A 12043-nucleotide genomic window follows, 5' to 3' on the forward strand; every position below is an offset into this window, starting at 1 on the left:
TTTCTTATAAATTAACACAATATATAAACTATATATATTAAAAGATATTAGAAGTTAATTAATAATCATAGTTTTATAAATTAATTTAATTAACTATATGAATTTGTCTTTAATTCATGAAATTAAAAAAAAAAATTTTCAAAACTATTCTAATCTCAAAAGCTCTCTTTAAGTAAATATATTATAAGTTTATATAAACAATGGTATATATATTATAATTAATAATTTTATAAGTTATAATTTTTATAATATTAACACAAAAAAAAAATATTTATATTAAAAATATATATATAATAGTAATTATATTCTTTTATAATATAATATAATATAATATTCATATTATTTGAATATAATAAATAATAAATACACAAGCTAATATCGCATTACAAAAGAAAGAACAATGAACTAAATAAAAAGACAGACAAGGCTTTAAAAACAAGTTAAATGCATGAACATTTTTCGCTATCAAAATGGCTAAACGAACATTGTTCATACATTACAGTCTGGCTATCAAAAGTCTCATTGTCGATTAATTTCTGAAATTTCTTTTAGTTGATGATTGTGCCTTTTTTAGTGGTCAAGAAAATTCTAATTACCCTGTAACATCTGATAATGCGTGTGAATATACTGCTTGAACTTGAAACCCTTGGAATATATCAGATAAAAACAATATAAAAACTAGCATTAAAAGTCTGACAATGAGAGTTTCCTTTTCAGTGATGCCCCTTATTCCCCCAATTCTGTTAAGGGTGATACTTTTGGTTGATACCTGCTCTTATCCACCTTAAGATTCTCACAGAAATTTTTCTTTTTTCTTTTGGCGTGCCACTTAAAGTGCAGAGGTGACGATTGTGTTCATAATTGGGCAGCATTTCGGGCTGGAACAAAGAATGAAAACATTGAGTGGTGCGTAGAGGCCCTGGCCTGGGATTTAGTGATACTTACAAAGTAGGTGAGTTGACAACACTAATTTGTACACAAAGAAATGCTGTTTTTTTGCTGGTGGTTCATTTGGGTACAGAGATGGGTCAAAATAGATTGCTCTATTTGACACTTGTCTTTATTCTTTTGGAGGGGGACATGGAACATGTGCATGCAGTCACAAGCAACTACTGATCTGCTGGAGAGAAGAAGTAATCCTGCAAATTTTGCCACACCCCACCAGGAGGGCTGACCCCAGCTTGGAAGGTCACGGCAGCTATGAGGGTTGCAACTACTAACATGACGTTCCGGACATCGCTAGGCTTGTCTCTGCCTTCGTCGTACTGGAAATGTTTGTTCCAGCTCTTGCCTGTGCTTAGACGGCTAACCATTTTCTTAATCAATGAAAACGATACTGAATTCTACCTCTTCAATTAGTATATAAAGGAACCAAAACGTTGGAATTGAATGAGTCAGTCAACATGGAGATGAAGCTTTTTCCACACGGTATACAAGTTTGGAACCAAAAAACAAGCAAATGAAATAAAATAATGAAAAGGACAAGACGGGTTCCCCTCAGAATAAGTTTGGATTTGATGAGCACGAATTCAAACCTCTACTCTTTAAATTAACTAACGAACATGACAGGGACTCATTTCACAGTTGACAGCCCACGAAATATCAAGGTGCTTTCGTTTGTTTGGTAGCAAATATTAGAGTAAATAAAGTCTATACATGATGATTCCCCTTATCAAAAAATCTTGGCAGATCTTCCAAATTATCAAAGGGAAAAGAAGGAAATGAAGCAGAAGGGAATACAAATTTGGAAAAATGATCAAGGAAATGTTCCCAAGCATGTTACAATTATTCATTTCACGTTGGGTGTAACCCATATTTCCACAGGCATGTGGTTGATGGCGAGCAAGCTTGATACAGTCGTTCCTCCATCGCCTATTCCTTCCTAAACTTATTGAACATCTGAATCAAACACCGAATTGCAAAAGGGACTGCAGCTGCAGCCATGACATAACGAAACTTCAAGAACTCACGTGGAGTAACAGCAAAAACCGCAGAAGCATAAGTCACGATCATCGAGATCGTGGCAACGATGACTTCGAGATGGAAGGGGAACCTGTAGGTGAGAGAGATGATGACAAGTACTGAGGCGGAAAGAGCGAGGGTGTTCGAGATCAAGAAAACGTAGAAGGGTACTGTTTGAGATGCATAAATGGCTCTACCTGCATAATGTCCATTGCCATTATCTTGCCATACCCCACCGGGAGGATTGACCCCAGCTTGGAAGGTCACGGCCGCTATGAGGGTGGCAACTATCAGGAGAATATTTCGGACGTCGCTTGGCGAGTCTCTGCCTTCATCATATTGGAAATATTTGAACCAGCTCCTGCCTTTGCTTCTAAGAGCCATGCTTTTATGCAATCAAACTGAAGAATACTGGAATTTGCTCGTATAAATAGAAACCCCAAGAGTTGGAATTGAATGAGTTTTCAGTCAATACGGCGGTCTTTGTTTACAGCCCAAGAAACAATAAAAAAAGCAAGATAAATTTTCTAAGACAAGTTGGGGTTTGATTAGTCTGAACTCTGAATCCAAGCTATAAATCTCTAAAAAATTTACAACGATACGTGGCGTCAACTGGTCATGGATTTGGTAGCCAAGAACTATCAAGGTACTTTCATGGGTCATGACTATTTCCCAGCAGTAGGACAGATTCTTTTTAACCTTTTGAAGATACTAAAAAATTGTTTTCCTCAATTCTTGATGTTCATGCCGTGATAAATTCTGCTTTAAGAAACATGTAAAACTTAATAAAAGAAATCAAACAGGATGTTTCGTTTGGGATGAGAATTTTGTAGGAAACCAACAGGAAAACGAAGAGAAACGTAGACAAGTTTATCACTGTTCTCTGCTTTTCAATTTTCTGGGCTACCGCCAAAGAATAATCAACCTATATTGACCTTCTTTAAATCATTACACTTTATCTTTTTATATTATCCATTCTCTTATGCTTTTTTTTTTTTTGAAAATTAGAATCATTTCATTATTAGAACAGGATAAACCCTTTACAAAAAAAACAGAGTATTGTGACTTATGCTTAATTGTGTATACATTTCAAGATATGGGAGTTTTCTTTATTTCAGAGCAAACTATAACAATTGGCATAACTTGGAGAGGGTTTTCATAATTTTCCCAAAAAATTGTGGCCGAGACCTCGGATCAACCCCCAATTGCTAGGAAAGACCAACTTGTTGGAGGTCCTCTCCACCAATTCCAAGCCTTGTTCACCCAAGTTGGAAGCCACCGTAAAGCGAATGGTAGAACAAAGGCGACCGTGAGGAGGGCATATGCAACACCATCTTTTTCTGTCATACCGTAAATTGAAATCCATAGCTAAACATCATGGAAAGCATTGAAATGAGAAGCTCCCGTTGGAAGGGAAACCCCCCTGTGAGATATATAATGATGCTGAGTGATGCAGTGAGGCCAAAGGAGTTCCAAAACAGAAACAGATAAGATGTTGCCTGAGTGCCTAATAATGCAGAGGCAGCTACTAACGCAGATGTTACTGCCGGTCCAGCCCTTGTCACGTTACCAGATGCTGGATTTGATTGTGAGTCATATTCTAGCAAGCCGGATGGAGGGTTCAGACCCTCCTGGAAAGTGACGGAGGCAATCAATGCAGCCACCACCAGCAGTACATTTCGAGTGTCGCTTGGTGAATCTCTTTCCAGCTGAAACTTGAAATATTTGAACCAATCCTGTAATGGCTCTTCTGCAAGGTCATGCCAGGATTGTTTCTTTTTAGCAATTACTGTGTCATTTTGAAGGATTTTCCTCATTTGGATATCGTTGGGTTCTTCCATGACTATATCTAGTATATCCATTGCAGTCAGACCCTTTGAGTTTGGGGCATTCACTTCTAGTATTCCATTGAAAACATTGTTCTTACCAACAAGCAATTCAAGACTCTACAACATGTATAATTTTATCAGTCAATGCCAACTGTTTTGGAGGAAAAGAAAATTTGCCCAAGAAAAATAATAAGATACTAGATCAGAAACAGATGGAAATTGTTGCAGAAACAGAATCGTAAGAGGATAATAGATTAGCTAAAACTGCGAATTGTTACTTACACTGTATTGTCTTCGAGCAGCTGCCAGATGCAAGACAGAGTTCCCATCACGAACCCTGAAATTATGACCGTTTTCTCTTTCAGATTTTCCAGCCAGTTGACCAAGACGCTGAAAGCAGGGAATTGGTTGTTTTTCACAGCAAGGTGAAGTGCAGTCTCCCCATAGCTGGTCACATCTGTTATACATTTCGGACAAGTCGAAATCAATTCATTTATGATCTCAACTCTTCCCTTTGCAGCAGCATAATGAAGGGCTGTTCTTTGATCCTGGCCTGGCAGACGATAAATCTGGAATTCAGTCTTTAAAAGCTGTCTGACAATATCTATATGCCCTGTAACAACTGCTATATCCAAAGGCCGGTAACCATCCTTTCTCATTTCTCCTGCAAATTCTGGTTTATGTTTCATAATCTGATGTACAAAGTCAAGCTGACCAGCCTTAACCGCAGCATGTAAAGGTGTCTCTGTGGAACACGACAGGGCAACATCAGTTAGAATCAATGGATTTTTCTCAAGCAAATCGTATAGCACCTCAATATTTCCTGTCCGAGCAGCTTCAAACAATCTCTCGTTGTCCATTTGAGAATTTGTGAAAAAAAATTGTAGAACCTTATCTTGTGGTGTTAGAAATTATTCAAAGTATTTGCCAGGAAATCTGAAGCAGCTTTATAGGAAAACTCCAACCTGTTTCTTAGAGACCACAAAAGAAGAGGAGTTGGTCTACTGTCTGCAAATATTATACAAATTTTTTGTTACAATCGTCATCGGAAGTTTTCTGACTACAGAATCAAGCGTTGAATTTTTTTTTTTGGGGATTTCTTACCATATGTCACAGTTTTCTTATTTAAGGGATGCATTAGCTAGGAATTATGAATAAATTAATTAATGACTTGATGAATATGATGATTCCTTCGTTTTGCTTTCATGAAATAACCATTCTTTGTCCTTTACAATTTTTTCTTGTGTAATACTGATACCTGCAGATAAGGCAAGAAACTGAATAGACTATTGGGAATTCAAGCCTTTTGTTACCAGATGGTGAATTTTTACTTGATCTGGAAATATTTAGCCCCACTGACTTGATCCCTTCTGCTAAATTCTCTACATTGTTCTACAGAAATTAACTGCTTGCAGTTGCTATTGATGCCAGCATTGGCGATACTCACCAACAAGTCCAACGCATGACCAGTCAAAATACACTGATTTCTCAGATTTCTCAAGATCTGCCTTCTTTCTTTGTTTCTTTTTAAATTAACAGGATACAGAAAACACATGTAGGGAAGAACAACAGAAACAATTAAATGAATGGATATGCACTTATTTGATAAATGAACCAAATAAACTTGTAAATTTTTACAAATGAAGAACAAGTTATTATGTTGGCAAGATACAATTACCAGAGGAATGAAATTCTAAATTACTCAACTGATTCATGATACAAGAGAAGCACATTCTAAACTCTATTACCGTCGCCTTGTATCTGGAACAACTCCCCATTTCTTCAGCAACCACATGGTAAACCTTGCCAACTCCGCAAGAAATAGAATTCCCATCAAAATGACCACTATGTATATTTCTCTCATTTTGGTTGGACCCATATAGATTACAGCTATCACGTAAGTACCAGTCATTGAAAGTATGGCCAGCCGCAAGCCTGCCCTGAGAGGGAATCCACTGGTAAGGAGAAAGATCATGCCGAATGATGCAAAGAAACCAATTGCATTGAAAACAGTGAACACAGCAAAGATTTCAGGGTCGCTAGCCATGACAGCCTCTCCAGGCATTGTGGCTCTCTTCTGAACGGTGATGGTCTGAGATTTTCTGTTCTCTGCTGACCAAAAACCACTTGGAGGGCTCAGAATCGCTTGTTATGTGACTGTTGCTATCAGGACTGCCACAACCATTAGTGCATTTTGAGTTTCAGTTGATGATTCCGTAACCTCTTTCATCAGTTCCTTCCATAGGTTCCATGAACAACAAGATTGCGATGTTTGCGTGTTGATAAAGCTTTCTGCTCCGGTTCGGACATTAGCCGGTTCTGTTGTGAGGTCTCGGGCTTTCACAGCTCCAGCTTGCTGAAACATCTGACAAATCTGAATATCATAACAATCACCTCCACTTTGGAGAAAAAGATCTAGGACATCCTTTGGTGTAATTCCGCTTGAGTTAATGGCGTTTACGTTAATCCCAGAAACAACTGCTTCTTGACCAATTAACAGACCTATAATCTGCAACCGAGAATATATATTCATAATTTACAACTTCTGGAGAGAATACCAATAGCACAATCAGTGAAATCTATTCATTATTAGAATTTTACGTAGCCAAGGAATAAACAGAATGTAACTAGAATAACGTGTGTTGGACTCCACCATGACCAAAACCATGATTTAGTAGCACATCTGCTTCAACTTATACCTGACATCTTTCCACAATAAGAATGCGGTCGAAGAAATGTTGGTATTTATTAGATTCCCGATTAAGTAATGATCTGCATATTGTTCATTAACACCTAGTTTGTCCTTTTCTTCAGCTTCAAACAAATGGTTTCCCTTGGGAAAGTGCTTAAGGCACTCAGCCAGTATCTATGTGCTCTCATCTTTGCTTAACTATGCAGCTTGTTACATTATCTGACAGGACAATGCCATCTTTTTTAAAGGCATTCAGGATTCATTAACAGTCTGATTTCACATGCTGCAGACTTGGTTTTTGAGCAGATAGGAGACACCAAGAACAAATGAACGAATACAATAAATCAAAAAAGAAGAGAAACGAATAAATAAGAATAGATGAAGTAAATAACTATCAGGAAATTGAGAAAAAAAAAATTAGCAGGAAGAACTGCACTTGCCTCATGTTGTCTGTTGAAGGTTGCCTGATGTAATATGGTGTTCCCATCCCTGTCTTTCCAATTCAAAATTTCCGTCATATCTAACTTTCGCATCTCCTCAATCAAAACCCTTGCAGCCTCAATCTGGTTACTCTTCACAGCCGAATGAAGGGCAGTTTCCCCGAAAGCAGTCAGTTCTTTAACAGACTCGGGGCAAGCCCAGACCAGTTCCTTAACAGCATCAACTCTGCCTTTCAAAGCCGCGCAATGAAGTGGAACCTTACCATCTTTTCCCTTCAAAAGACATATGTCACATCCAACTCTCGTAAGCTCTCTTATAATTTCCACGTGCCCTTTAGCCGAAGCGACATGCATGGGGCTATAACCACTTTCACTTAGCTCCCTGGCGAATGCTGGCTTTCTGCTCACAATTTCTCTTGTGATTTCTGTTTGTCCTGCCATTGCTGATATGTGTAGAGGATTATCGACAGAGTTTAAGGCAACTCGATCAAGCAGAAATGGATCTTCCCCGAGTAATGAGTGAAATGCAGAAATATCTCCAGAACGAGATGCTTCGAACAATCTTGGTTCCATTTCTACTTGATCTTGTTGCCCTTACCAATGTGACAAAATGTAGTGTGAGCTTTGTGTTTTCTTGGAATATTTTATAGTATATTTAAGGTGATAGAATTCGTCACCGGGAATGGAATTTGATCCTATGGGCAAACTGGCAAGCAATGCAAGCAAAAGACAAAGTACTATCTGCTTTTTACTATTAATTTACCTTTGAAACCTGGAAAGCGGCATAGAAGGTAACTTAGAAAATCTGACAGATTTGAATGGTCTAAATTCTTTAAAATGAAGAAGAATGCATGGTGGAACTAATTAATTTTTGTTTGGGGGCCAAAATGAAGAAGAATTAAGGTTAAAATTTTTTAAAACTAATATGTTGAATTTAATCAACAATTTTTTTCAGAATTGAGCTTGGATGTTTTGATTTATATTACTTTTGTTCATGAGTTGAGGCATTCAGATTTAATGACTCAAGTGTAAGAGAATCATTTGAATGATTTTCATCTTTTTCTTTTAAAAAATTTGTTAATTATTTTTAACTTACTCATATTTTAATTAAACTTGAAAAAAAAATTTAATGCAGTCAATATTCAATATTCTTATTTTATTTCTATTTAAATTTAAAATATTAAATATAAAACTATAATGCATAAAATATAAATAATTAAACACGATATACAGAATTTCAAACAATGATTAAATATATAAATAGTTAAATAATATAGATAAAAAGAACAAAATAAAAAAAAACTTTACCTCTTCTTAATGTCACACAATAGTGATGAGTAGTAACGTTCTTTTTTATCCAAGCTTACAAGCTAATAAATTTTTTTTGAAGAAAGAAATATGTTTCAATGTTGAGTTCCACATAAGAGAGTAAGATAAGAATAAAAGAGAATAGAAAAAGAAAAAGAAAGAAAGAGAAAGAGTTAAAAGAGAAATATAAGAATTAAGATAAAATTGAATAAAGTTTGTAAAATTAATTTATTATTTGTTATTAATATTAATTATTAAATAAAACAATTATTTTGAAAAAATCATTTAAAAATATATAATAAATAAATAAATTTAAAAAATTAAAATATATATAATAAATATATAATAAATAAATAATTTTAAAATTTTAAAAAAATCACTCCCCACGCAGATACATTACCCTTGCCTCCTCCCGGTAGGCAATGCTTTAATTAGTTTAAGGATTTTCTTTTAATAATATAGTTTATTATTATGTTTTGCTTTTGCCAAAAGAAATGAAACCTATTGTGATTTACTACTATAGTCATACACGCAATTTTTAACCTATTACATTAGTCTTTGTTTGAGTTTAACATGGGTTCTTATCTTTATTTGTACAATTTCGTGTTAGTCATGTTTGGCTCATTGGAAGTATCATTTCATTCCAACAACAGTCTCACTAAATAATTGTTCTACTATTTAATTCATTCTTTTATCAAAAAAAATTATTCTTCAAAATTTATAATTTTTTAAATTTTTTAATAATTCAGATATTAATTATTTTACAGGAGTTAAAATTCTTTTTACCAAATCGTGATTAATTAATGCTTCACATTTATGATCTCTATTACAAATAAAACTTAATTATAGTAGTGGTGGTATTGTTTATGCGTCATGCATTATTAGAGAAACTGAGAACAATAAAAGTTGACAAGTAAAAAAAACTTGAGATTGGATATATGTGATTGTCGAACGTGGTGAAATGGGTTCTTAACCCAGCTATGGTGACATGGAGGATGAGAAAACTTTACATCCAAATCACAAATTGCTCAAGAATTTAAGACAACGGCGGATAAAACACACTTTCGCCCAGCTAATGATGATGTTGATGCCTTTCAAAAAAAAAAAATGATGATGTTGATCGACTTGCGAAAGAGGGGTCTCACGGCCTCAACAGTTGCTGTGGGTTAATCATGAACCGCCTCCCAATCAAGGTATTGGTTCTAGTTGTGTGATTGTGAAATTGTAAATGTCTTTGTTCTTGATTCTTCCAAGTGAATTCCTTGATCTGTTGGGATATTTTTTTTGTTAGTTTACAGCTTGATTGTTTGGGTAACAACATTTCTAGTGGGGTTGTGCTGATCCCAGGTCAGGGAGGGTTTGCTGTTCACAAACAATATGTATAGGTGATTTTAAGAAGCAGAGATAGGCCTTTTTGTAATCCTGTTTTGCGTTCTGTAATCATCGATATTATTAATACAAACTATTATATGTATTAAAAAAAATTATCATATTAAATAATAATTATTTTTTAAAAATAAATAATTTTGATTCACATTTATATTTTTTTCTCGTAATGTATGTATCATGATCTTAAATAAAAATCGTGCATTTCACGTCAACTATATACTAAAGTGAAACTAATCTCAATCTATATCTTAAAAATTGATATAAACCACGTGATATAACTTATAGACAGATGGTGATTGGTTCTCCTTTAAGAGAGGTTAATTAATCAGACCAATTCTCCACTTACTTGAAAGTCGGCAAGGTTTTTCTTGTTTCAACGACAGATTTTATTATATGCTACAACTAGTCTTTAATTTTGGTCAAAAAGACTTCTCTTGACATAAAAGTTCTGAACATTTTCTAAGCAATTGATTGTGTATAGACTACTTTCCAAGCCCTCTACATGTGCCAACAACATGACCCCATCTTACAAGATTGCTGAACAATAAGAGGTCCTCGCTCTGTGGAACACGTGTCCGCAAGGTTAATTAATAGGACCAATTTGACTCGAGAAGCTTGGCCATACAAATGCTGGGGGCTGTAAGCAGATGAAGCAAATGCCTTTGCATTCTAAACGGTTCTTTTTATATAACATAGGATTAGAAATTCGAAAATATTAAAGAAGGGTTTAAAGCTTTACTTGTCTTACTGTTACTATGCAAAGGTTCTTGTTAATAATATAGGATTAGAAAATCAAAATTTTTAAAGAAAGGTTTAAAGTGTTATTGTTTTAATGTAAATATGCAAAAAATTTATGAGTGATAAATCTCAAAATTATTTATATTTTATATTAACAATTAATTCAGTAACACTTATTAATAAATGATAAGATTATTTTATTACAATTTTAATGTATCCGTATACTTGTTGGTAACTAATAAGCTTGAAAGATATTCACATTCCTATCAAGAAAAAATCGAGGAATAGTTATTTTAACATTTAATTAACTTTATTTTTTATAGTCTGTATTTTTTAAAATTTTTGAATAATTAAGATATTAACTAGGAGTAAAAATTCCTCCTAAGGAGTAGTGATTTATTAATGCTTCACATTTACAATCTTGATTTTTGTTTTTTGAAAAGCTGAATATTCATTCACAGGCAAACGATTTGCACGGAAGTCGCAGGCTAACAAAAGCAGACCTGTCAACAAACAGCAAGAAAAAACTCTTGTTTAGGTCCAGCACATACTGGGCAGCGGACCAGCCTATACAAAAAAATGACTCAACGCCTGCTTTAATCAAGCTTCGACAAAAATACAAGGCATCAACTTCTTTCCACAAAAAAACGAAGCAAGCTAAAACAATTAAACCCCAGAACAGTTAATCCACAGCAGTTTCTAGGCTCTTTGAACCCCACCCTTAGCCAATGTGTCTGCATCTCCATTGGCCGAACGTAGGTTATGCCCAATTTGCCATTCATCAATCCTCGTCAACATATTGTGAATAAAAATAATTTCTTTCCGCAATCTCCAAGGGACTACAGACGGATTCCTTACCCATTTAACCACGTTTGAAGAGTCAGATTCTATCATTAATTTCACGGAGGACCTCCATGTAGAAGCTGCAAAGATAACCGCAGCCTCCTTCACTGCCAACAACTCTTCTAAGTTAGAATCTATCATCCCCATAGATTTGGAGAAAAGAGCCATAACGTCTCCACTCCAATCTTTAAGGATGCTGCCAATTCCAGCATGACCTGGGTTACCATGGGAAGCACCATCAGTGTTAAATTTGTAGCTGCCCTCCCCTGGTTTCTCCCAACTCTGTATTTCCCTTTAGTGACTGACTCTCCTCGGATTAGTAGCATTGCAGGGGTCTTTAATCAGATCATCAACACCCAAATTAACCTCAGGCCATTTGGCATGCGTCCACCAAGCAATGCGCACTATAACAAGCTCAAACACTTGGCTGCTGTCCCAACTCTTACCCTTGAACACCATATCGTTTCTTGTAATCCAAATAGACAATGTAATAGCATAAAAAGCCATCCTCCAGACCAACCCATTTTCAAAACAGCTAGCAGCGTTATTCCACCTTTGGAACCAAATTTCAAGTTTAGAGTAACTCACCCATTCAGTTTTCCATAAAGCACACCACTTCTGCCATACTCTCCAAGTTTCACTGCAATTAAAAAACAGGTGCCCTACAGACTCAATTTCAGATCTGCAAATTAAGCAGATAGCAGCCTCACTCTTGAGAATACCTCTGCTCACTAATAACTCCTTAACAGCCAACCTCCCTTGAAGTACCTGCCAGCAGAAAAGCTCTACTTTATGGGGTGCTAACCCAGCCTGTATTTGCTTTCAATAACCTGCGTAATATC

The 12043-nt window shown here is 35.4% G+C and overlaps 3 protein-coding genes and 1 pseudogene across 3 annotated transcripts in view; all 4 read right to left on the bottom strand.

Moving 5' to 3' along the window:
• Positions 1-1313, bottom strand: part of LOC18614512 — a 2994-nt gene extending 1681 nt beyond the window's left edge. Inside the window, exon 1 of the mRNA XM_018118557.1 lies at positions 1158-1313. Within this exon, the coding sequence (XP_017974046.1) occupies positions 1158-1313 (156 nt within the window). The remainder of the gene's footprint in view (positions 1-1157) is intronic.
• Positions 1873-2346, bottom strand: LOC108661448. Its single transcript, XM_018118565.1, has one exon. The coding sequence runs from the start codon at positions 2344-2346 to the stop codon at positions 1873-1875; it is 474 nt and encodes a 157-aa protein (XP_017974054.1).
• LOC18614513 (ankyrin repeat-containing protein At3g12360) lies at positions 3825-4842 on the bottom strand. The gene is made up of 2 exons (XM_018121574.1): positions 4074-4842; positions 3825-3908 (listed from the first exon to the last, which is right to left on the bottom strand). Exons 1-2 carry the CDS (start codon positions 4649-4651, stop codon positions 3860-3862), a joined length of 627 nt encoding a protein of 208 aa, XP_017977063.1. The 5' UTR covers positions 4652-4842; the 3' UTR covers positions 3825-3859.
• On the bottom strand, positions 5536-7528 carry LOC18614514 (annotated as a pseudogene).

The sequence above is a fragment of the Theobroma cacao genome, chromosome 1 (genome assembly GCF_000208745.1).
Source record: "Theobroma cacao cultivar B97-61/B2 chromosome 1, Criollo_cocoa_genome_V2, whole genome shotgun sequence".
In the NCBI taxonomy this organism is placed as follows: Eukaryota; Viridiplantae; Streptophyta; class Magnoliopsida; order Malvales; family Malvaceae; genus Theobroma; species Theobroma cacao.